The sequence below is a fragment of the Mauremys reevesii genome, linkage group 4 (genome assembly GCF_016161935.1).
Source record: "Mauremys reevesii isolate NIE-2019 linkage group 4, ASM1616193v1, whole genome shotgun sequence".
NCBI classification, from domain to species: Eukaryota; Metazoa; Chordata; order Testudines; family Geoemydidae; genus Mauremys; species Mauremys reevesii.
In genome coordinates this window covers 115,642,297-115,667,148 of record NC_052626.1, presented here as the reverse complement: position 1 = coordinate 115,667,148, position 24,852 = coordinate 115,642,297, and the positions used below count along the sequence as shown (strand labels likewise).

The 24,852-nt window shown below is 53.2% G+C and overlaps 1 protein-coding gene across 1 annotated transcript; it reads right to left on the bottom strand.

The window, feature by feature from the left end:
* Nucleotides 1-21,804: 21,804 nt before the first annotated feature.
* LOC120403857 (interferon-induced transmembrane protein 1-like) lies at nt 21,805-23,860 on the bottom strand. Its single transcript, XM_039535700.1, has 2 exons — nt 23,508-23,860; nt 21,805-22,119 (listed from the first exon to the last, which is right to left on the bottom strand). Exons 1-2 carry the CDS (start codon nt 23,751-23,753, stop codon nt 21,946-21,948), a joined length of 420 nt encoding a protein of 139 aa, XP_039391634.1. The 5' UTR covers nt 23,754-23,860; the 3' UTR covers nt 21,805-21,945.
* Between the last annotated feature and the right edge of the window lie 992 nt (nt 23,861-24,852).

The window sequence follows — 24,852 nt, the reverse complement described above, 5'->3', positions numbered from 1 at the left end:
GGGTTACCTAGGGGGTGGTTAAGGGTTGGCTGCTGAGACCTTCTTAGGGCACAACTGAACTGGGACAAAGAGAGGTCAGTGGGACAGGGTGCACTATGCTGTAACTTTTTCTTTTCTATATGTCTATGCTAACCAAGGACTTCCTATGCAGTGTTCCAAACTCTTCTGTTTTACAATGTGGGCTGAGTGTTACTGCAGATGCTGGGGCGGGGGGTGCATTGCTCCCTAAGATTGTACAAGCCTCCTTTAGGGGTCGGCCTCAGTTGCACTCACTGAACGGAGCTCAAAGTGTGAAGCAGGGGTGCTGAAGGGCCAGAGGTCCAACCTAAGGAGGTGGTGAAGCCACGTGGCTTGCCCTGGAGGAAGAGTGAAACCCTCAGGGGGTCTGGGTCACTGAAGAGGTCCTCCCAGAGACTGTCCCAAAGCTGGGGTCATTGCACTGTCTTGTGGCTCCGTGACAGGGTAATAAGGGAGGCCAGGTCAGGGTTACAAAGGTTGATAGCCCTGTGGCATGGGTCCATTCCCACTGATCCCAGGTGCTGCTGCTACATCTTGCCTTTATTTTGAAAATCAAATGTTGATAAATATAATCTTGACCCAACCCAGCCACCTCAGACTAATGCAGTCAATTAACAAAACACATATATCACTAGAAGTCAAGTATCAGGGGATAGCCGTGTTAGTCTGTATCCACAAAAACAACAAGGAGTCCGGTGGCACCTTAAAGACTAACAGATTTATTTGGGCATAAGCTTTCATGGGTAAAAAACCCACTTCTTCAGATGCAAAAGGGTGCAATCAGGTGAGCTCAGTCCCCTGATACAGGCAAGGATTCTTCCGCCTTTTATTGGACACTTGTCAGTAACCTCTCCCGCTGACCCTCCTTGGGTGTAGTTGCTGCTCTTGGTGTCTCTTCCATACAGTGACTGGATGGGATGGCAGGAAATACCATCCACAGTATTCTGGATGGCCTTGAGAAACTGAAAGCCAACGTCCATGTGCATTTTCTTTAGATGTCGTCTGACTGTCATAGGTGGTTATGACACATGACCTTTGTGCAGTGGTTGCTGGAAGAATCTCTGCACCTTGAAGTCTTTAAACCACGATTTGAGGATTTCAATAGCTCAGACATAGGTCAGGGGTTTGATACAAGAGTGGGTGGGTGAGATTCTGTGGCCTGTGTTGTGCAGGAGGTCAGACTAGACGATCATAATGGTCTCTTCTGACCTTAAAGTCTAGGAGTCTATGGTGTGACACTGGGAAACCAAATGCCAGCTCTGGCCAAGGCCGTCGGTGTCAGCCAAGAACTAGCACAGCTGGAAGCCAGACCAGCTCATAGAGTGTTAGTACAGTTCAAAGTAGATGTTAAACTGTAGAATAATGTGTTTAGTGTTTAAACTTCATGGGATAACTGCTGGGAGTGTTGCATGCATTGTTTTCACTTGTCTGTACCCTGTTATAATGCAATAGCAAACATTTGCCTTGTATGTGCCTCTGTAACTAACTAACCCATCGAATGAGAGAGAAGCTGAATGTAATGCAAATGAAGAACTTTAACAGGAAAGTGCTAATTCCTGCTCATGGAAAGCAAATGATCAGGGTCTCTAGGTGCATATCTCTTCCTCACTGTGAAAGAGAAGACCCACATGCGGGGCCGCACTGTCAGCTTGGTTTCTGTGAGCAGAAGCTATAAATATGGACACAAGGAAAAATTCTTCAGCTCTGGATGTTTGGATTCTAACAGGGCAGAATAACTGAGAGAGAAGAGAGAGATCCTCAGAGTTTTCTGGGTAGCCCTGAAAGACTTCTGGGAAACTGGCTCATTACTACATCTCTGCTACTTTTGAAATTATAGACTGTGGCTCACCTGTACATATATAATATTTTCCCTGCTTTAACTCCTATCCCTTTCTCTTAGCTATGAAACTTTGTTAGTTTACTATAGAATTGGCTACCAGCGTCTTTGGTGTGAGATCTAGGATGCCAATCGACCTGGGTGAGTGACTGGTCTCTCGGGACTGGGTGTAACATGAAAATGTTGTGACTTTTGGTGTAAGTGACCATTTACTATATAGTCCAGCTTGTCTGGACAACAAAATAGACTGGAGTGTCTCAGGGAATGGTCTGTGACTCCATTATAAGAATAATGTACTTTGGGAGTTCACACTTGTTACTGGGTTGGAGAAATCTAATTATAGAACCTACTACCAAGAAGGGTGTCTGCCCTGCTTTCTGACCGTCTGACCTGAGGTTGGCACACTCGGTCATGAGCCACTTACCATCTGTCATGCAATCTGATGACTGTTAACTTGGCAGGTTGCCAGCCACTTCTCTGTTTGACACTCTTCCCCCGCCCTCCCTTTGCAATGGAGATAACTGTTTGGCATTCTCACCATGGTGTTCCTCCTTTTCCAGTTTCCTGGCCTATTGCTCTTTTGTGACTAGTTTGGGGCTAACTGTCTTTGGCTCAAGAAGTTTGTTAGATGTTGGCACTATAGTGTTCGTGCTTCTGTCCATAAGTATTTGAACTGGAGATTCTCCTAGATCACTGGGAAATGTGCCATAATATCTACCAGGACTTTCTTAATCAAAGGTTTTATTTTATTCTTTTTAATTGTGCTGCCTTCTCTAACTCATTCAGTTGTGCCTAGTGAGTGCTTGACAATATGTGATTAAGCTGATATAGCAAAGAGAAACGTTGCAACGACTTACTCATTAAAAAAAAAAAAAAACCTCTGTGCCTCTCATTAAGAAAGAGCAGACCAGAGATAAATGGATCTGAGATCCCCTGATGAGGAAACTGATTGATTTTTACAGTGTGCTGTTACACTGGCGTGTTGTGCAACTGCTTACTGCAAAAACATCTTCCCTGTTTTAATTCCTAGTTCTGCCAGCCATGTACCAACACCTATCAGGAGTCTTGTATGGTTTCAGTAGCCCTTTTGCACTCTGCTACCAGGACTGATCACAGATTTCACACTTGGACACCATATTCATGCCTACAAAGACCAAAATTGTCTGGGCTCTGTTCTTAAACATCTCAGTGCCCATAGGACATTGATGTACGCTTAGTATTTCTGAGCATGGTCTGTGGTGGTTTGACACACCATCCTGTGTACAAAAATCTCATATGTAGCAACTTCTCTTGATAGTCCCGGCAGATTTATGCCTGGATGCGCCTGGGCTCCTTTGTTTCCTGTCCAGCTAGAACTATTCCCTCAGGCTGCTGTGAGATGGGCTTGGTTTGTTTTTCTTGTTAGCTTGTCCAGTCTCGTTCCAGAAATGGATCTGTGTCCTTCTGGCTCCTCTCCATGCTTTCTCTAGTGCTTGTGAGAGCATGTCTGTTGGGATCTGAACACACACCAATGGCAGATTCCTAGCTTTGCTTTCGGACCTGGTTGGGCTCCCGAGTTCTTTGTCTGGCTGTGCAGCCGTCCACTCCTCCAGCGTGAATCATGGCAGCCGTCCTTTGGTTTCAAGCAGCTCCAAGGGGCTGATGCAGCAGGGATCACTGGGATACAGAGCTTTCCTGGCCACATTCCCCTCTTCCTCAGCTGCACCCCAACACCATCCATGGGGGATAAGGGAGCACAGGAGCTAGTGTGATGATCACCCTCTCTAGCAGAGGGGAGCCTGGACATTGCAGGGAGCCCTCTGTGGCAGGCTGCAGCAGCTCTGGGGCGCCTCACGCGGTGCCATGGTGTAAAGCAGATGCAGCCCTGAATTCTGCATTTACCAAGGGAAAGAGGAGGGGGAGCAGGCTGGCCAGATGGGAAAGCCTGACTCATCCATTTCCCAGTGTGTGGGTTGACTGACAGATCAGAGGTGACTTCCCAGAACTGCTCTTGCAAACCCAGATCTGTCTGTTCTCTGATGTGAAACAGCCAGCACTGAACAAAGAACACATGTTTCAAAGGCCACACAGAAACTGAGCTTTGGCAATGGAGGCTGGGGGGAAGGGCAAGAAACCTCTTCCCACTTGCACACGGGCCAATTGCAGTTGCTGTGCAGGGACTGCTCCCTCCATGCACCCCTGTGAGTGCACATAGCCCCTAAGGGGCCCCCCACATGCTTCCTCCGAGCAGGGCTGCTCCTGCCGCTGTCCCATGTGCCTCCAAGTGGCTTTCAGTGGCCCTACCCTTGCGCGCACACAGCCTGGTGCTGCTGTCAATGATGTTGGTGGCAAATTTCCTATTGATTGCAAAGGAGCGGGGAGCATGCCCACAACTAGCTGAGTGGGGCCTACGTCAGAGACACCAGAGGAATAAGTCCAAGGAATAAGTGAACCTGGGGCAAATACTCACCAGCAACTACACACCACACAACAAAAACACCAACCCAGGAACCAAACCCTGCTACAAACCCTGGTGCCAACTCTGTCCACATCTCTATTCAAGGGACACCATCATCGGACCTAACCACATCAGCCACGCCATCCAGAGCTCATTCACCCGCACATCTACCAATGTGATATATGCCATCATGCGCCAGCAATGCCCCTCTGCCATGTACATTGGCCAAACCGGACAGTCTCTACACAAAAGAATAAATGGACACAAATCTGACATCAGGAATCATAACATTAAAAAACCAGTAGGAGAACACTTCAATCTCCCTGATCACACAGTAACAGACTTAAAAGTGACAATTCTTCAACCAAAAAAAACTTCAAAAAGAGATTTCAACGTGAAACTGCAGAACTGGAATTAATTTGCAAACTAGATACCATCAGATTAGGCCTGAATAAAGACTGGGAGTGGTTGAGTCATTACAAAACCTAAACTTAATTTCCCCAATACTAATTTCTCCCTACTGTTACTCACACCTTCTTGTCAACTGTCTGTAATAGGCCACTCTCTTACCACTTCAAAAGTTATTTCTCCTCCCTTGGTATCCTGCTGTCAATTGAGCTGTCATTAGATTAACCTCACACTTGGTAAGACAATTCACAGCTTTGCATGTATTTATACCTGCTCCTATATTTTTCACTTCATGCATCCGATGAAGTGGGCTGTAGCCCACGGAAGCTTATGCGCAAATACATTTGTTAGTCTCTAAGGTGCCACAAGGATTCCTCATTGTTTTTGGTGGTATCTAAGAGCAGAGTCCACACCTCACCAAATGCTGTGAGGATCCAGCCCAGCTGGCAGTGTGGACAGGTCTGGGATTGATTCCAGGCCATGCAGGGCTGTGCCTCTGGCCCAAGCAGCTGGCCAATATTCAGGGCAGGGCCAGCTTTAGGACGATTCACCCAATTCCCCCAAATCGGGCCCCGCAACGTCCCTAAGGACCCTCCATCAATGTGTTGCCAAAGGCACCAGCAGCCAATTGAACTACCGCCGATGTTCTGTCGCTGTCTATGGCGGCAGCTCAATTGCTGCCGCAGAAGAAAGACGCAGCCAATTGACCTGATGCTGAAGTCCCGCCGCTGTCTTCAGCAGGAGCTCTTTCGAATGAGGCCCCACAGTGCCTAAAGCCGGCCCTGATTCAGGGGCTGTTTCTTTTAGGTGGAGAATTTGCTGATAGGAGTCAGGAATATTCTTTGGTTCAATCCTGTTTATTTACAAAATGCATGATCTTTTGTCCCTGAATGCAGCAGGACCAAACAGCAGGCAGTTTCCTTGCTCAGAAATCCCCATGTCTATCCTTCCAGCCAGTCCTGTGCCCCAAAGAGCTCTGTCTCTGCTCTGCCTCAGGGCCATGATCATGACTGCTTCCCTTGCTGTCCATAGGCTTTTTTTGTCTTCCTCCTGGCTTCTTACCCCTAACACACAGCTTGTCTAACAATTCCCTATCCCCTGTATTTGCAGCTTGTCTCAGGAAAACACCACAGCCCACACAGATTCACTTCTCAGGCCTTTCCATGTGACCCAGGGTCTTGGGCGGTGGGTTCTATTGTTTCCAGCTATCACTACAGTAAATGGGCTTAATTGCTCCTTCCATTTAGCCTGAAAGGTGCTTAGCACAACCACCAGCTTTAACCAGGACTGTGGTTGTCTACAGAATAAAGACTCACTAGATGGCAGCTGCTATTAACTCCTTCCAATGTAACAGTGGGCTCGACTTGACAGTTTTCAGGCAGATTTGACCTTTCTGAATCGAGACCGTAGCCAACTGGAAACCTATGTGAAAAACCCTTGATGGAAAAAGGTGGTTCCATAGTGTCTCAGATCATGTCACAGGAGCACAGACAAAAACATTAGGCAGGTGAGCTGATTATATGTCACCACTCACAACAAAGGGGAAGTGCAGGCTGGCTTGGAAAAGCAGTGGGCAGATGGTCTGACCTGGCCTCCCCTTGTGTTAGCCACTCTAAAAGGGACAAGGAGCAGGCAGGGCCACTGCACCCCCAACTCCCACCCACTCCAATCTCCCCACCAGCCACCACCACGGGCAGGGCTGGCTCTAGGCTTTTTGCCACCCCAAGCAAAAAAAAAACCCTGAGAGAGCAACTGCCAAAGCAAAAAAAACCAAACCCAGAATGTCGCCCCTGGAATTGTGCCGCCCCAACCACTTGGAATTCTGCCCCTGGAATTCTGCCGCCTCAAGCACATGATTGGTTTGCTGGTGCCTAGAGCTGGCCCTGATCGCGGGCTGGCCATAGAAGGAATGGTCTCTGCAGTGCCAAATGATGCTCAGAGCACAGTGCAATGGTCCATCTGTCCCATCCCACGGCTACATCGAATGCCACCACTTAGCTCTGTCTGGGTCTCTGAGCTGTTGCTGGCCCCTGGGCCACCCCTCATGCTGTCCTGCCCTTGAAGCAGGGGCAGTGGCGCTGGATGGTGCTGCCCACTGATTGGCTACAGAAAGCGGGATTTGGAGATGGAGACCCCAGCCCTTCCCCCATCCTGTGGGTCAGGCTGCCTGCACAGGGTGGGGGGAAGGGATGCTGATTTCTCCTTTAAGGTGCAGGAAAGCCACCTCCCATTGTTCCTGCCCAGCACCCATGAGGCATCATGCCTCCTATGCCTTGTCTACACAAGAGCTGTCAACACCAGTTGAGCTCTGCCATTGTGATCCCTAGTGTAGACAGGCTGCCAGCTGCCATAGATGTTTCTCACACTGTTATCTTTCCTCAGAGCAGGCCTCACTGACAGGGCATTACAGATTGTGAAAACCCTCCATGCCCAGCCACTGCTAACTCCGGAGCTGAACCAGGGTGAGTCTATAGCAAATGTCCCTCAAGGCATTTCAGACAGAAACATGTTGGGGAGGAGGGAATGGGGGCATTCTTGTTTTGTTACCAGTCTGCTGTGATGACTTGGAGGAAATATTTAGTCAGACTCCGTCTCCGCCAGCCCTAGTGTTAGACAAAGCCTTGACTGGGGGAATGATTATCTGCTAAAAGATCAGTTCCCTTGGCTGATGCAAAAGAAATGGCTTTGCTGCCTTCCCACAAAGCAGGGGGGGAGACGGGTGTTTACTTTTATGGTTAAAGGAAGTGAATGGCCCTGAACTTAGTGTTTTACATTGTTTCTTCATCTAGAGCAGCCTTTGACAATACATGTGTTACAGATCACGGATAAAAAGTAGAGCATCTCCCCTGGACATAGCTCCCGCCTCTTGGGGTGGCGGATTAACTACACTGGTGGGTGAAGACGAGCTCTGGTTGCTGTGCTAGCTGCAAGATCACTGTGCAGAATCCCTACCTTTGTACTGCACCATCACCATGGTATCTGGGGTGCCTTGGGATTGTGGAAAGCTGGTCAGGGACAGAGGCTGGAGCTGGAGTAGGGGGAAGCTTTTAGCTTCTGCTTTGTCCTTTCTCAGCCTGCTGGTCCCCCTCAGTCAGGAGGAGCAGGAAGAGGTGAGTGCAGAAGCATCGGGGCAGGGAAAGCTGTTAGGCCCAGCTGGGACTGGGAGGCCTGGAGGGGTGGGGAGGATGACACTGCTCTGCTTGTTGAACTGGAGCAGTGGTTCTCAAACGTTTGTACTGGTGACCCCTTTCACATAGCAAGCCTCTGCGTGTGACCCCCCCCCCCTTATAAATTAAAAACATTATATTTAACACCATTATAAATGCTGGAGGCAAAGTGGGGCTTGGGGTAGAAGCTGACAGCACATGACCCCCCATGTAATAACCTCACAACCCCCTGAGAGGTCCCAACCCCTAGTTTGAGAACCCCTGAACTGGAGAAAGGTGCAAAAGGAAGGGGAGCTCCTGGACTCTCAAACAAAACCATCCTCCTCTCCCCTACTCAGTGGAGTGGTCTCTGAGTAGGGTGACCAGATGTCCCGATTTTATAGGGACAGTCCTGATTTTGGAGGCTTTTTCTTATATAGGCACCTATTACTCCCCACCCCCGTCTCAATTTTTTACACTTGCTATCTGGTCACCCTATCTCTGAGTAACATCTGTCTACACTAGACTCTTGTATCTTGAGTTAATTGCCACTCGATTATGTCTAGGTAAAACCATCTAGTGAAGATGAAGCCCACTGGTTAGTAAGTGTGACAGGTCCCACTCTGTGCCACTCCACAGAGGATACAGGTCTTTACAACCCCAGCTAGAGAGCTTGAGCTCAAGATGTAGCTGTAACTCAGGCTTTTAGCCCTGGAGCTCCCCCTACGTCAGCCCTGATGGCAACTGTTGTAGGGGTAAAGCCCTAAGCTCACAGGGCAGAAAACACAACTCACCAGAGAGCAATTCTCACAGAACCTTAGGAATGTCCTTACCTCTAACTGTAACCAGCCTTTTCTCAACCTCCTGTGAATGGGGGCAGCCATCTTCAAAGCATAGAATCCTAGATTAGGGTTGGAAGAGACCTGAGCAAGTCATCTAGTCCAACCCCCTGCTCAACCCCTCTGCTCTTGCTAAATTTGGCAGTATTGCTCCTGGCACTGGCTGTGTGCAAGGTGCCCACGGACCATCTGACAAGGGTGAAGAACTGCAGGAAGAGAAACTTTTTTCCAACACTGAACAAGGAGCTTTGTCAGCATAAGAAAAACAGTCCTGTCCCTGCAGCTAATCTCTGCTTCTCCCTCTCCCCCGGGAGCTTCCTGCTACAGAGCTGAAGGAACAGCACCCTAGCCTTGGGAGGGGTGTCACCCTTTGGTGCAGACAGGCTAAACCCTGAGGGACAGGGAGTAGTGTGACTGCTCTTCGCTTCCCCCATCCCCTTTCCTTTTCAGAATGAAGAAAGAGGCTCTATAACAGGAAAGGGCAGTGGGGCATGGGAGAGGAGGAGCAGTACTACATCTTCAGTTCTCCCCAGCCCTGTTACTCTATGCCCACGCCTTTCCTGCAGGCCCTGGCACTGTTACCTTAATCTCCTCACTCAAAGGACCTGTACTAGGGTGACCAGATGACAAAGATGAAATATAGGGATTGTGGGGGAGCTGCCGGAGCAAAAAAAAAAAAAAAAAAAAAAAGCACCGTGGGAGCGCCCTCCTCCTGCCACCGCCACCAGGCAGCACAGTCCCATCTCCACCCAACTCTATGGTGGCTGCAACAGCTGAGCGTGCCCCGGCCCGGAGCTGCCAAGCACATGTGATGTGCTAGATCCCCGGGGCAGCCTGGCTCACTTCCCGGCCACCCACCTGACCCGGGCCGGGCTGGGCCACTCCATGAGCCATGGGTACGGCGCAGGAGGCCCAGGCCTGCCTCGCCTTCTACCGGGGGCTCGGGTGGAGGGAGCCGCTGCGGGATCTCTGCCGGGCCGTGCTCACCTTCCTGGAGAAGCTGGACTGGAGCAGTTCGCTGGGGGCCACCCCCTCCCTCCAGGCTTGCGCTGCCATACAGCTGATCAGCGCAAGCCTGGGAGGGAGGAGGAATGTGGCATGCTTGGGGAAGTGGCAGGGCCAGGTTGGGGATTTGGGGAGGGATTCAATGGGGGAAGGAGGGGCCAGGGCTGGGAGCTTACGGGACGAGACCCCTCTGGACTCTGCCTGTGCGCCGGAGCGGAGGGCGAAATTGCTTGTTTGTCCAGTGTCCCGATCGAACATCAGTTGGGACATGGGACAAACAAGCAAATATCGGGACAGTCCCGATAAAATCAGGACATCTGGTCACCCTAACCTGTACACACAACCACTTACGTCAGTGTAAGTCATGTCGCTCAGGGATGTGAATAAGCCATTCTCTGAGTGACATAAGTTGCACCAACCTAAGCGCCGGTGTAGACAGCACTATGGTGGCAGGAGAGCTTCTCCCGCCAATTTAGCTACCACCTCTCACAGAGGTGGAGTTGTTATGCTGACAAGAGAGCTCCCTGCTGGGTTCAGGAAAGCAACAACCACTTAGGCTGTGGCTACACTCTTTGAAGCGCTAAGTGTAGTCAAAGCACCAGCGCTGGGAGAGAGCTCTCCCAGTGCTGTCCGTACTCCACCTCCCTGTGGGGAATAACGGACAGTGCTGGGAGCCGCGCTCCCAGCGCTGGGGCTTTGACCACTCTTGGCTTGGCTACACTTGCAAGTTGCAGCGCTGGTAGAGGCTTTCCAGCGCTGCAATTACACCCCGTCCACACCTGCAGGGCACAACCAGCGCTGCAACTCCCTGGCTGCAGCGCTGGCTGTACACCTGGCCAGGTTGGGGTGTAGCGATTGCAGCGCTGGTGATCCAGCGCTGCTCATCAAGTGTGGACACACACCAGCGCTTTTATTGGCCTCCGGGGAATAAGGAGATATCCCAGAATGCTTTTAACTAAAATTACTCCCTTTGTTTTGTTATGCAGCCTGTCTTTGTTTTGTTGTGAACCTCCGGAGCTCCGTTTCTACCGGAGCTGCTTATCAGCTCCTGTTTGCTGTGATCAATCTGTGAACAATCAAACAGGGCCGCCCAGAGAATTCCGGGGGCCCGGGGTCTTCGGCGGCGGGGGGCCCCCGCTCAGGGGCGGCTCTAGACTCCAGCGCGCCGAAGACCTGGGGGGCGGCATTTGGCTCCGGTTGAGCTCCCGCAGGCATGCCTGCGGCAGGTCGACCGGAGCCCGGGACGAGTGACTGCGGCGGGTGCAGTGGTCCCGCGGCTCCGGTTGAGCTGCCGCACTCATGCCTGCGGGAGGTCCAGCCGAGCCGCGGGACGAGCGCCCCCTCCGCAGTCTTGCCTGCGGCAGGTCCACTCGTCCCGGGCTCCGGTAGACCTGCCGCAGTCATGCCTGCGGGAGCTCAACCGGAACCGCAGGGGCCCCAGAAAACACTCGTGGGGGCCCCTGCGGGACGCGGGGCCTGGGGCAAATTGCCCCTCTTGCCCCCCCCTCTGGGCGGCCCTGCAATCAAATGAGATCCTCCTCCCTGTTGTGAACAGCTCTGTGGAGCTCCTCCGTTGCCGCTGCTGCTATCTAAAAAACAAACATAGCTCCTGTTTGCTGTGATCATCTGTACCTGGCTGTAAACAATCAAATGAGAGGCAGGCAGGGAAACAGTGGGGAGTCATGCAGGCTGTTTGCAATTAAGAGTTAAGACTAAGGGGTCAGAAAAATGTTCTGATTTTTCAAGTCAGGAAGCTAAACACACAGTGTTGGCTCCAAAAATCCCCTCTCTCTTTCCCCCCGCTCCCTGTCACACTAGACCCCACTCCACCCCCCCTTTTTTGAAAAGCACGTTGTGGCCACTTGAATGCTGGGATAGCTGCCCATAATGCATCACTCTCAACAGTGCTGGAAATGCTGCAAATGTGGCTACACACCAGCGCTGCTCCTACACAGCTGGATGACCAGTGCTGCAAACTACCAGCTCTGCAAACCGTAAGTGTAGCCAAGCCCTTTGGTGCTTTGCGGCGCCGCAATTTGCAGCGCTGCAGAGGGTGTGTTTTCACACCCTGCTGCAGCGCTGCAAATTTGTAAGTGTAGCCAAGCCCTTAGCTAGGTTGAAGCAGTGTTTCTGGGTGTACTTGCTTGCTTCTCCTGTGGAGTTGTTGTACTTAAAGTACTGCCCAGGATATTTTCAGGGGGGATAAGGCAAAGCACCACATTTATTGGTAATACATCAACACTGTATCATATGCATATAGTATATATTACACTCATGCACTCACACACAAGCACACTCTGTCTTGTTGTTGTTACCAACTAGTTGCTCCCCTTAACTTCCCTGGCCAGGTGAGTTAGATGGGGGAGGGGTGGAGCCAGGCTTCTGTCAATCCGGATTGATGCTCTGATGTTGACAAGATGAGACCCGGGGTCCTCTCCGAGACACCTCACATTTAGAGCAGCTTCCCTCTCATGCAAATCTATACTAGATGCAAAATCTGTGTCCCTTGATCCTTTGTGGCGCTTCCTTCTGGGTGTTGTCTGAGGCCTTGGCTACACTTACAAATTTGCAGCGCTGCAGCAGGGTGTGAAAACACACCCTCTCCAGTGCTGCAAATTGCGGTGCTGCAAAGCGCCAGTGTGGTCAAAGCCACAGCGCTGGGAGCGCGGCTCCCAGCGCTGTCCGTTATTCCCCACAGGGCTTGGCTACACTTACGGTTTGCAGCGCTGGTAGTTTGCAGTGCTGGTCATTCAGCTGTGTAGGAGCAGCGCTGGTGTGTGGCCACACTCACAGCTACCAGCGCTGGTGTGTGGCCACATTTGCAGCGCTGTTGGGAGTGCTGCATTATGGGCAGCTATCCCAGCATTCAAGTGGCCGCAACGTGCTTTTCAAAAGAGGGGGGTGGAGTGGGGTCTAGTGTGACAGGGAGCGGGGGGAAAGAGAGAGGGGATTTTTGGAGCCAACACTGTGTGTTTAGCTTCCTGCATTGAAAAATCAGAACATGTTTCCGACCCCTTAGTCTTAACTCTTTATTGCAAACAGCCTGCCTCCAACATGGACTCCCCGCTGTTTCACTCACTCCCTGTGGTGTACTGTGACAGGGAGCGGGGAAGAGAGAGAGAGAGTGGATTTTTGGAGCCAACAGTTTAGCTTCCTGGATTGAAAAATCACAAAATGTTCGCGAACCCTTGGTCTTAATTGCAAACAGCCTGCCTCCAACGCTGTTTGCTTGACAGAGAAACATTCATTCCCTGCCTCTCATTTGATCGTTCACAGCCAGGTACAGATAGCTCCTGTTTGCTGTGATCAGTGTTTGTTTTCTAGATAAGCAGTTCAGCGGAGCTCCGATCGGAGTTCACAACAAAACAAAGAGAGGCTGCATAACAAAACAAAGAGAGTAATTTAGTTAAAAGCTTTCTGGGATATCTCCTTATTTCCTGGAGGCCAATAAAAGCGCTGGTGTGTGTCCACACTTGATGAGCAGCGCTGGATCACCAGCGCTGCAATCGCTACACCCCAACCTGGCCAGGTGTACAGCTAGCGCTGCAGCCAGGGAGTTGCAGCGCTGGATGTGCCTTGCAGGTGTGGATGGTTACTAATTGCAGCGCTGGAAAGCCTCTACCAGCGCTGCAACTTGCAAGTGTAGCCAAGCCCACAGGGAGGTGGAGTACGGACAGCGCTGGGAGAGCTCTCTCCCAGCGCTGGCGCTTTGACTACACTTAGCGCTTCAAAGCGCTGCCGCGGCAGCGCTTTGAAGCGCTAAGTGTAGCCACAGCCTTAATGTTGCCATGTTTATTTTCAAAGACGGTGTTTTCAAAAGAAGATGCTCCCTTCTAACTCCCAAGACCATCAATGTGTCTGCTCTTCTTTGATGAGCCCACTTGAGAGTTTTATTGTTCTTGGGTCTGGCTTCCATCCCCTCTCCAACTGTTGCAGCTGTCTAGAGGTGCTTGTCTTCCACCCTTGCTCATTCACACCTCATTCATTCAACAGGGTAATTGATTAAAAGAGGGGAGATCTTATTCTACTCCTAGGGAAAAAACATTTCTCTTCTACCTTAACTATCCTTAGGGGCAGTGATGAGCTGCTAAAATCTTAATAACCGGTTCCCTATAAAAAGTTCTGATTTAAGGGATGTGCCACAGTATGTATTTTTTGTACTAATAGGGTTACCATACATCCATATTTTCCCGGGAGGAATTTTTAAAATTTACCACCCAGACAGCGATTTAAGAACCTAAAAGCCTGACATCTCTGGGAAAATACAGATGTATGTTAACCCTACCTAAAGTTCTTTTTAAAAAAGATGGGCCTGAACTTGAAATGAGCTCCATTTCACATGTGTGGGTCCCCACCACTCCCTTGGAGTGTGCTAGGGTGACCAGATGTCCCAATTTTATAGGGACAGTCTCAATTTTGGGGTCTTTTTCTTGTATAGGCTCCTATTACCCCTCACCCCATCCCGATTTTTCACACTTGCTGTCTGGTCACCCTAGGGTGTGCACATGTGTGGGTCCCAGCTGCTCCCTGCCCCCCCTCATTGAAGCAGGTGTGCAGTGTTAGTGCCCTGAGAACTGCAGGGCACCAGTGGACATGGGGCTGGCTGCAGACAGGGGCGTGGGGCAGGGCTAGCTGGAGGCAGGGAGTGTGACACGGGCTGGCTGCAACAGGAGCTGGCTGTGGGCAGGTGGTGCAGACAGGCTGTGGCAGGGAAAGGGGCTGTGGCAGAGGTCGGGGGGGTGGCAGGGGCTGTGGGCAGGGGCTGGCTGCAGGCAGGGACTGTGGCAGGGGGCAAGGGGGTGGCAAGGGCTGTGGCAGGACGGATGGCAGGGGCTGGCTCTGGGCAGGGGCTGGCTCTGGGCAGGGGGTGCAGGCAGGGAGTGGCTCTGGGCGGGGGAGGGCAGGGAGGGGCTGGCTGTGGGCAGGACGGATGGCAGGGGTGGCAAGGGCTGGCTGAAGTCGCGGGAGGGTGGCAGGGGCTGGCAGGGGGCAGGGGCTGTGGCAGGAGGGGTGGCAGGGACTGTGGCAGGGGACAGGGGATGTGGTAGGACGGATGGCAGGGGCTGGCTCTGGCCAGGGGGTGCAGACAGGGGCTGGCTGGGGGCAGGGGCAGAGGCTGTGGGCGGGGAGGGTGGCAGGGGCAGCTGTGGGCAGGGGAGCAGGGGGTGCAGACACTCACACAGGAAGAGCGGCTGGGAGCAGGAGGTGGCTGCAGGCAGGGGCTGCGGGCAGGGGACAGGGGTGCAATGGGGGGTGGCAGGGGAGGAGGTGCAGACAGGGGCTGGCTGCAGGCAGGGGGTGCAATGGGGGGTGGCAGGGCAGGAGGTGCAGACAGGGGCTGGCTGCAGGCAGGGGGTGCAATGGGGGGTGGCAGGGCCGGAGGTGCAGACGGGCTGGCTGGGGCGCGGGGGGGGTGCAGGCAGGGGGGTGCACTCACACTGGGGGAGCGGCTGGGAGCAGCCCGAGCAGCAGGAGGCAGCCGGGGACCCACCAGGTAGCAGCAGGACCCCTATGGCCAGGAGGCAGCTCACCTGCCTCCTGCGCCAGCCAGAGCCCATCAAAGCTTCCCTCGCAGGGAAGCCAGTTAACAAGCGGTTCTAAAACCGCTTCTAAATTTAACAACTGGTTCCTGCGAACCGGTGCGAACCGGCTCCAGCTCACCCCTGCTTAGGGGCTATAACATTATACCAAGGCTCAATACAAAGTTTCTATATAAGGATTTGATACAAAGTTCCCATATCAAAGGACTTGACACAAAGTTGCATGAAAATAGAGGTCACACATGAATAGACCAAATACAAAGTTATATGAAGAGGCATAATACAAAGTCATATGAAAGTAGGGTGACCAGATAGCAAGTGTGAAAAATTGGGACAGGGGATGGAGGGTAATAGGAGCCCCTATAAAAAAAAGCCCCAAATAGCGGGACTGTCCCTGTAAAATCAGGATATCTGGTCACCCTATGTGAAAATTATGCAAAGATGCTTAATGCCGAGATTTATCTACAGAGTGGGGAATAACAACTGGAACAGATGGTTCAATGGGCTGATTCAATTTCAGAATTTCAGTGTTCTGTAACATGCTGGGGAAGTGACTAACTCTTCTTTAATGCACATGTATCCAAGGGGCTCTGGGTGCCTTACCAACAAATTAATAGAAACCATGATTTATCCTAGATCAGACAAGATGCCAAAACAGGTCTAGAAGAGGCGGAGCACAGTGCTACTCCCCTTACAGATGCCACCTGGTTGAACCTGGTTGGGGTCAAGGGAGCAAGACTCTCTAAACTTTAATCCCACAAGGAAAACAATTTCTTTCTTTAAAGCTGATTGTTTTCTCAACACCTGCATCCCCCCACCCCTGCTCCAGTCTCAAGCAGCCAGCAGCTGTTCTGCATGTGCACAAAGGGACAGATCCAGGCCTCTCCTGTATGCCAGCACAAGGGAGCAGAGGAGGTGTAATGCACCCCTTGGCACTGACTCTGCTGTTTTGTGAGCGCTGAGGGAATCTAGGCTCTGCAGCACCACTCTGCTCCCCACTCGTCTCACGCAGGTGGATGGAAGAGGGGGCAGGAAGTGGATGAAATCTGGCTCCACCCTCAAACAGTGCCCAGTGGAGTAACTAGGCCGGCATGTGCTGTGCCAGGTAAAGACTCAGTGCAGCTTATTCCGTCCTCAGAGCAGCAGGGAGTCTGGGAGGGGGATTGTGAATCCCCAGGGGCCATGCTGCTCCAGGGGCACAGCAATGATGAGCCCCTTACTGCAGGCTAGACCACAAACTGAATGTAGCTCAAAGGGGGGTGAGGGGTTACCCAGCTGTTCAGTTTCTGCTCTCACTGAGCAGGTGTTGGTGTGCCTGAAAATAAGGCCGCCAGGATTGTAGGCCCCACTTGAGGTGCCTGGCAATGCCAAGTGGAGTCAGTGGGAGCTGCAGATGCTCAGTATTTCTGAGCTCCCCAAACCAGCCACTCTGGGAAATGCAGGCGGACTAGCGCAGGGGTTCTCAAACTGGGGGTCAGGACCCCTCAGGGGGTCACGAGGTTATTACATGGGGGGGCGGATCACGAGCTGTCAGCCTCCACCCTAACCCTGATTTGTATCCAGCATTTATAATGGGGTTAAATATATAAACAAGTGTTTTTAATTTATAAGTGGAGGGGGTCGCACTCAGAGGCTTGCTGTGTGAAAGGGGTCACCAGTACAACAGTTTGAGAACTACTGGACTAGCGTGAGCCTCGGCCACTCCCTTAACAGCAAGCGCCTTTGTCTCTCACTAGCACAGAGATATCGTCCTCCCCACAGGAATGCGGGGGCCCAGCCAGCCAACTCCTCTCACAGTTCTCTCAGCTTTGAAGCCAAGCAGTCAACTGTTCCCATCTGTACAAGGGATCAGTTGCCTCCTCCCCCTGCTGGCAGACTGGCTTTGGCTTTCAGCTGGGCCAGAACCTGAGCCCTGGCTCAAAAAGCTCCCTGAACTTTGGGTAAGTTTGGATCTGGGTCCAAACTTCATAGCTGGTTCCTATATCTGTAATGGGCTGGACTGAAGCCTGAGATCCCAAAGATTGGTTGGGCTCCCCATTGCAGTACCGCCCCTATTTCTCTCTACAGGGCTGAATCAAAATCCTGGCTCCTAATCCTCTCTGGTAGCATTTTATCCCCATTTGGCACGGGTGGACATGACTGCCCTGGGGGCAGGGCAGTGGAGCATTAGACCTGGGGACTAACATATTAAAAATAGAAGAGATCCCTGCCTCATTCACCAAGCCAGAGCTGCTGAGCTGCTCGGGGAGAGGCAGCCCACCAAGCAGCTGTAAACAAGACTAAGGTAATTGAATCCACTCCGAGCCCTTCTGGGAAACCCCAGTGGCCAGAGCTGCCAGTAAGTGCAGGTTTGGAATTAGCATGAATAAAGCAATCAGATACAGCAGGATGTGTGATGCCCTGATAGGACATGCCATGGTGAGAGGCTGCCAAGTTTGTTTGGACATATGCCTGGAAGTTTCGTAGCATGACATAATCTTTAATTAAAAATTAATTTCTGGGGACTAGGACAATGCTGGAGGTTTGGCAGGCAACCGCAGGGCCGCCGAGAGCGAGTTCGGGCCCTGGTGAAAAAAAAAGTGGGGTCCCCCAGCAAGGGGGAGGCTAAACAGGGCTGACGAAGCCAGAGAAGCCAGGCCCCAGGCCACCTTCCGGACCACTGGGCCCCAGTAATTTGTACCGGCTTTCCCCGCCCCCCGTCAGCCCTGGGCAACCGTACTTGGTGAGGGTTAGGCAAGAAACTGTTCCAGTAACTCCAAGGCACATCAGTGCTAGGCCAAAATGTCTATGAGTAATATGAACTCTTAAATCCAGGGAAGTATTTTGAAAATGGACTCATTGAACTCGGGATTAGGGCCTGGGTGAGGAAAATGACTTCACAATAGTTATGTTTAAGGACAAACTATTTTAATCAGCTTTTTAAAAAGAGATCTGCTCCATTTTTAGGGCCTGCCCTTTTGGGGTTTTATTGTATTTACTTTTTCCCAGGAATGTGTTGGTGTTTATTACCACAACAAAAACCCGTGAAAATTGGTGCAAAAAACTATTCATAATTTGTCTGGGTAAATATTGGGGGTTATTTTGGTGGACGGAAGGAGGGGGGAAGTATTCAGTAGATTAATGCTTTGAGGAATGGAATGAATTGTGGTTTGCTGCAGAACTAAAACAACTTGAAACCCAGTGTGACCTCTGAGTTTAGGAAAACAATAAATCTCTTATCCCCAAATAAAGCTTTTCATTTGAATAAACAGTTTACTGGTGTAAATTTTGAACTATTAGCCTATAAATGTTTACATTTAATAATTGGGCCACACCATTTGCAGCTCATACACTCAACTTCATCCTTTCCTTGTGTTTTGGTTTTTTACTTTTGAATACTTCCTTGTGTTCTGAAACTTATTCTGATACCGATTTTCATTTTCTTCCCCTTTTAGTGTGTCAGATCTTTAACCCATTATCTGCTAACTGCATGAAATGGTGGGCCTGAGATTCATCAGCACGTTCAGATGCACACGTATAACCCATGTGCCTAATAGGGAGATATCTCTTTAAGGGGCCAGCTGCCAGTGATGCACACTGGGGTGTGGTTGCTCCAGTTGCAGTAGAGGAATAAACATGGCTCTAGAGAAGCACTTTGGAAGGGAAGGGCCTGAGGCAAGAGAGTTCAGCTCTGGATTTAAACTTCCCCAGAATGACGGGGGGAGGTTACTCTCACCTGTAGGGGTGTGGGCAATGCATCATGCCCATCCCTTATGGGACTTGTCACAGGGAAGAAGACAGAAGGAGCCTTAATTACACACACACAAACAAAGGCTGGCTGCAAAAAGCTTGAATGTAAGATACTGGTTCTGTAAGACTGTCTGTAGTTCATAGAATCATAGAATGTCAGGGTTGGAAGGGACCTCAGGTGGTCATTTAGTCCAACCCCCTGCTCAAAGCAGGACCAAACCCAACTAAATCATCCCAGCCAGAGCTTTGTCAAGCAGGGCTATCTGGTAACAGGGCAGAAGCTGGTGTGCTTTGCTGCTTCCGTAGGAAAGCAAAGAGACAACTAGGAAAACTTAAAAAAAAAACAAAAAAACCACCCCCCACCAGCCTTAGTCAGTTGCCCAGTGTGGCAAGAGCAAGGTTTCAGCAGGGGGCTGGACTAGTGAGCCAAGCAATGAGCAGGAGGTGGTGCTCTAGGGCCTGATCCTGCTCCCATTTCAGTCCGTGGGAGCTGCATCAGACCCCTTCACCTAACACAAGAACCAGGGGTCACCCCTCACCCAATGAAATGAATAGGCAGCAGGTTTAAACCAAACATAAGGAAGTATTTATTCACACAATGCACCGTCAACCTGTGGAACTCATTGCCAGGGGATGTTGTGAGGGCCAAAAGTATAACTGGGTTCAAAAAAGAACTAGATGAGTTCATGGAGGAGAGGTCCATCAAGGGCTATTAGTCAAGATGGTCAAGGACACAACCTCATGCTCTGGGTGTCACTAAACTTCTGAATGCCAGAGGCTGGGACTGGACAATAGGGGAATCACTCCATAATTGCCCTGTTCTCTTCATTCCCTCTGAAGCATCTGGCACTGGCCACCGTCATATGGCCCACTAGTCTGACCCAGTACGGCCATTTTTCTGCATGGGACGTCATACAGGGGCTAGTGCAGAGGTGGGTAAACTATGGCCAGTGGGCCACATCCGGCCTGCGAGATCGTCCTGCCCGGCCCCTGAGCTCCCGGCCGGGGAAGCTAGCCCTTGGCCCTTCCCCCATTGTCCCCCCTCCCCCGCAGCCTCAGCGCGCCGCACCACCAGCACTTTGGCCCGCACGGGCGGCATGGCTGGCTCCAGAACAGCGGTGGAGCTGCAAGCTCCTGCTGCTCTGAGCAGCATGGTAATGGGGCAGGGGGGTTGGATAAGGAGCAGGGAGGCCTGGGGGCAGTCAGGGGACAGGGAGCAGGGGGAGGCTGGATAGGCGTGGGAGTCCCAGGGGGGCTGTCAGGGGGCTGGGGTGTGGATAGGGGTCGGGGCAGTCAGGGGACAAGGAGCGGGGGGGGGGGGTTCGATGGGTTGGGAGTCCTGAGGGGGGCAGGAAGTGGGAGGGGGCAGATAGGGGGCGGGGACCAGGCTGTTTGGGGAGGCACAGCCTTCCCTACCCGGCCCTCCATACAGTTTTGCAACCCTGATGTGCCCCTCGGGCCAAAAAGTTTGCCCACCCCTGGGCTAGTGCCCCGCTGGTGCAGCAGAGCCTGGGATCAGCCTGCTAGTCAGTGAATGAGGCGAATGTGGATATTGCCTGTCACTAACAGGCTGGATGTTCCGGCTGCCTTCAGTGAGGGTCGCCTTTCCCCGCTGTAGCTAAGTGAGTTATCTCCTCACTTCCCCGGGTCCCTTCTCCCACCTCTCCCCCAGCAGCCTGCCCTGGGATGGGATCACTGCCAGCTGGGAGGGGAGGCTGCCTTTCTAGGGACCCTGCCTGCCCTCCAAGAACCACTCTCCTTCCCCCGTGTCCCTCCCAGCCTAGTGTACAGCAATGGCTGGGTGCTGTGCTCTTGCCAGCTCTTGCTGCGGGCCTACAGAGGATATGGCTTTCTGCTGCTGGGCCCCCCCACTGGGCGTCCCCTCCCCCCTGTTCCCTGGGGTGAGCCTTCCCCATCACTGCCCGCCCTCCCAGCTTCGGTGGCAACACGCGCTCGCTCGGTCTCCTAGGCATAGCCCCACTCCCGCGGTGTGCACCTCTCATTGGTACGTAGCAGGCTTTGGGGTGCTGGACTCGCCAGTGGCTGCTGGCTCGAGTGTCTCCATTGTGCCTGCCCTGCTCACTGCACCTCTTCTGGGACTGGCGGGCAGCCCCTGACTAGCTGTAAAAGGACCCCTGTGTGGCCTTCCAGTCCCTCTTGGTGAGCACCCCGTGTCTAACTCACACCCCTTCTGGCCTGCTCACACACCTGGCTCCCCCAGGCAGGCTGAGCCTACTGGCCTGACTAGCAGAGCCGTGATGGAAATGCTGGGGGAAGCCAGAGCCCCGCCCCCCCGTTCGGAGCCATGCAGGTGTTTGAGAATTTTAGCTGCAAAAAAACAAGCCGGTTTACAAGAGAGAAAGGAAAGTTTATTAGAGCCGTTCCCCCGGCTCGTGGGTCTACTCCAAATCGCTCTATGATTGCCCGTCTCCGCAGAGATGCCAGGTGGTGTGTCACCCACAGGAGAGCTGCCACCCTTCCCCTGGAGCCCACCTGGTCGCCTTGTGCCAGAAGGGCTGGCTCACATCACTCCACTGTGCAGTGCCCTGCTGGGCAGCCAGTGAGCAGCCCAGCTGCTGGGCTGTGGATGGAGAGTGGGCCAGTCACCCTCAGAGAAAGGGTGGTGGCGGGTGAAGCAGGGTGGTATGGGGAGAGTCCCATGGAGGCAGCACAGCAGTGCCCTGGCCAGAATCCCTGTGCCTCAGTGTGTTGGTGGAAAGGAGGACAGGGGAGAGAGCCTCTCTGAGACTGATAGTGCTGCCAGCTGTTTGTAGGAGAACAGCTGGAGTGCCACTCTGAAGCCAGGAGGAGAGCACTGCTCCTTCCCCAGCTCACCAAACAGCAGGAGGCAGCCAGGCGCCGGTAGTGAGGGAGCAAGCAGAGCTGGAGAGAGAGGTCGGAAGTGTAGGAAGTGTGGCGGGGGAGCCCTGCCTCGGGGGCACGATAAAAGCCAGGACACCCCTCTCCCTAGCCAGCTGCGGTGGGTCTAGTCGCCAGGTTGCACTGCGTGTGTGACAGCGATGACCCCTGTTGTCACGAGGATGATGATGAGGATGAGCAAGAGGAGGGACAGGACCAGGGCCATGATGTTCAGGCACTTGGCGGTGGAGCCGTAGCTGCTTGCGCCGCTGTGGTCACCGACGACTTTACGATCCCTGGCCTGGAGAGAGGGAGGGAGGCAAATACAGCGTGTGATCCTCGTGCTTGGGGGCAGGGTGTGTGACCCTAAGGGCTCGCAGTTCCAGGGCCCTCAAATGTCCCTGAACTCAGGCTGGAGCGTGCCAGTCTCAGGGGACCCCCGCACTCCCTTGGGGCTGTGGGCAGGGGTGTATGAATTTCAGGGCATGGGCCTGTGAGAATCTTGGGTGGGGGGGCACGTGGGAGAATCTCAAGGCCCTGGGGCAATGGGCGGATGTGATGTCAGGGGCCGTCAGAGCTTGGCTGTGGGTGAACAGCTGAGCCCCCAAGGGGATGGACATGTCTGAACGTGGGGATCCTGGGGGCTGGGTTTAGGACCAAGCTGTGTGTTTCTTATCAACCGCCTGCAGGAAACAGGTGTTGCTCAGGGGCAGAGAGAAACAACCAGGAAACTCCCCAGGCGGCCAGGGCTGGGAGGGGGAAGCGAGCTCTTGCAGCATTGCTCTGCACAGAGGGGCTGAGTGCAAGCGACAGGAGGTGGAAGATCTGTTGGATCCCCATGTTAGAGCCTTACAAAGCTGCACAGGGGCTTATCTGTGCCCCCCGAGTCTGTAACAGGAGAGGTGCCGTCCCCATCAGCCCCGAGGTCCCTGTGCGTTTAGACTCAGCCCCCATCTCTCTCCCAGCAGTGGGGTTTCCTACATCTGGTGCTCAGCCCCTTGATTCCGTTCTCTTCCCTTTTAGGGCAGCTCTGTGAGCAATAGCACCCCCTTGCCCCAGCCACAGGGCTGTAGGATGTCCGCTCTCCCCCTCCCACCATTAGTGCTCAGCCCCCAGCAAAGGGGTCCCCACGCTCAGGGCCTCCTTTGCGGTTCCAGCTGTCGCTCATACTTGGCCAGCAGCTGCTTATTATCCCCTTCCTCTGGCCCCCGAGCGGGGCGCTGGCAGGAAGAGGCCCAGCGTGGGAGCTCCTCAGGCTCTAGCTGGGCTGGGGAAGGGTGGGGCGGGGGTTGTGAAGGTTACAGAGCTGGGAAGTTGCTACTAAACTTTGTCCGCTCCCAGGGCCAGCCCGGAATCCTGGCAGCAGTGGGGGCGGGGGGACCCCTCAGCCCAGCCTAGGACACTCATGCCCAGCTGCTCTCGGGTCACCCCCTTTGGGGAGAGTAGGCGGCAGGGTGGGGACTCGGGAGAGGCCCGTTCCGGGGTCAGAGGGGCAGGCGACAGCAGCCACAGCCAGGTCAGCCCGAGGCCAAGGGCGAAGCCCGTCAAGGGCCGGGCCTCACCTCAGCCAGCACTTACCGCAGCACGTGGCCGCGGGCGATTGCCCCATGAGGCTGAGACCCACAGGCCCCAGACTCGCCCCCGTGGCCACACGCAGGGCAGGGCAGGGCAGGGCACGGGCCCTCTCACCTTGACGGAGAAAACCAGCGCCATGAAGCCGAGGCAGCAGAAGTTCACATAGAGGGTGCTGAAGATGGACCAGATGATGTGGTCGCGGGGCGGGGGCTGGTACGGGTGCATGCTGATAACGGTGGAGCTGACGGTGGCCCCCGGGGGGACCACCCCGATCTCATGCTCTTCCTTCAGGTGCTCATAGTTGTGGTGTGGGAAGAGCTGGTTGCTGTGGGCCGGGAAGGCGTACGGCGAGTTGTCCATTTTCCCGCCGGGTGACCTGCAGCTGCTGGGCAAAGAGGGAGCTGCTGCGATCTCCCAGGCAGAGCTCAGGACTGGGGCAGCCTGGAGCTCAGAGCAAGGAGGGAGGAGGTGGAGCTGCAGGAGAGGGCTGGCCCTTGGTTTCCTGCTCTGTGTGCGGCTAGCTTTGTATTTCCCCACCTCTCCTCGCCTAAGTTTCAGTTTCCCAGCCATGTGAGAGCAAGCTAGAGAACAGAAAGGTTTCCTCTGCCAGCTGGGGTCCCAGGGCCCTGCAACCACAGAAGGCCTATGAGTAGGGTGACTCGAATCCCGATATTAGGGGCTTTGTCATGTAGAGGACATTATTACCCTGGTATTTTTTTATTTTTTCACGCTTGCTCTCTGGTCACCGTACCTATGGCCCTCTTCCCTGGGATTTGCTTTCCCAGCTGCTCAGCCAACCCCCTGGAGTGCCCACCCCGACTAAGTGGGTGACAGCTGAGAGAGCAGCTCTTGCTGCACTGGTTACCACCACTTTTCTCCCCCCCCCCCCGCCCCGTTTGCTATCTCTGGGTGGGATGGGGGGCACAGAAAGACAGCCCCAGAGGGTTGAGGGCGCTGCACCCCAATAGCTGGGGTAAACATTCAAGGCCCCGCTCAAGGCGTTTTACCCAGGCTCCTGCTCCTAGCACATGGAGCACTAGAAATACAGGCTGGGATTTTTGAGAGCCCAAGGGACATAGGCTCCCAGCTCCCCACCAAGTCATCCAGAAACGGGATCAGGCATCTCACACTCCACGACACATGTATGGAACAGATTAGCGCAGATGTGATCCAGCCTTGAACAGCAGGAAGTCAATAGACCAGTGCGTAACAATAGTTTGACCCTATATACCGTAGGTCTCCCTTTGCACCATAGGGTAGGAGCCCCTGCGAAGCATAGATCTCAAAGTTATTTACAAAGCAGGATCCGTTATCATTGCCTTCCTTTTACAGATGGGGAAACTGAGGCACGGGCTAGTGACGTGACTTGCTGAGGGTCACCGACTAAGTCCGTAGCAGAGCTCGGAATAGAACCCAGGGTTTCTGATTCCCAGCCTACACTGCTAAATCAAACTTGCCT

Bases quoted from the DNA above. Each gene is read 5' to 3' on its own strand.
- LOC120403857 (XM_039535700.1), bottom strand. From the start codon at position 23,753: ATGGACAACTCGCCGTACGCCTTCCCGGCCCACAGCAACCAGCTCTTC. The intron at 22,120-23,507 runs GTGAGAGGGCCC...CCCTCTCTCCAG, and splicing joins CGCTGGTTTTCTCCGTCAAG to GCCAGGGATCGTAAAGTCGT.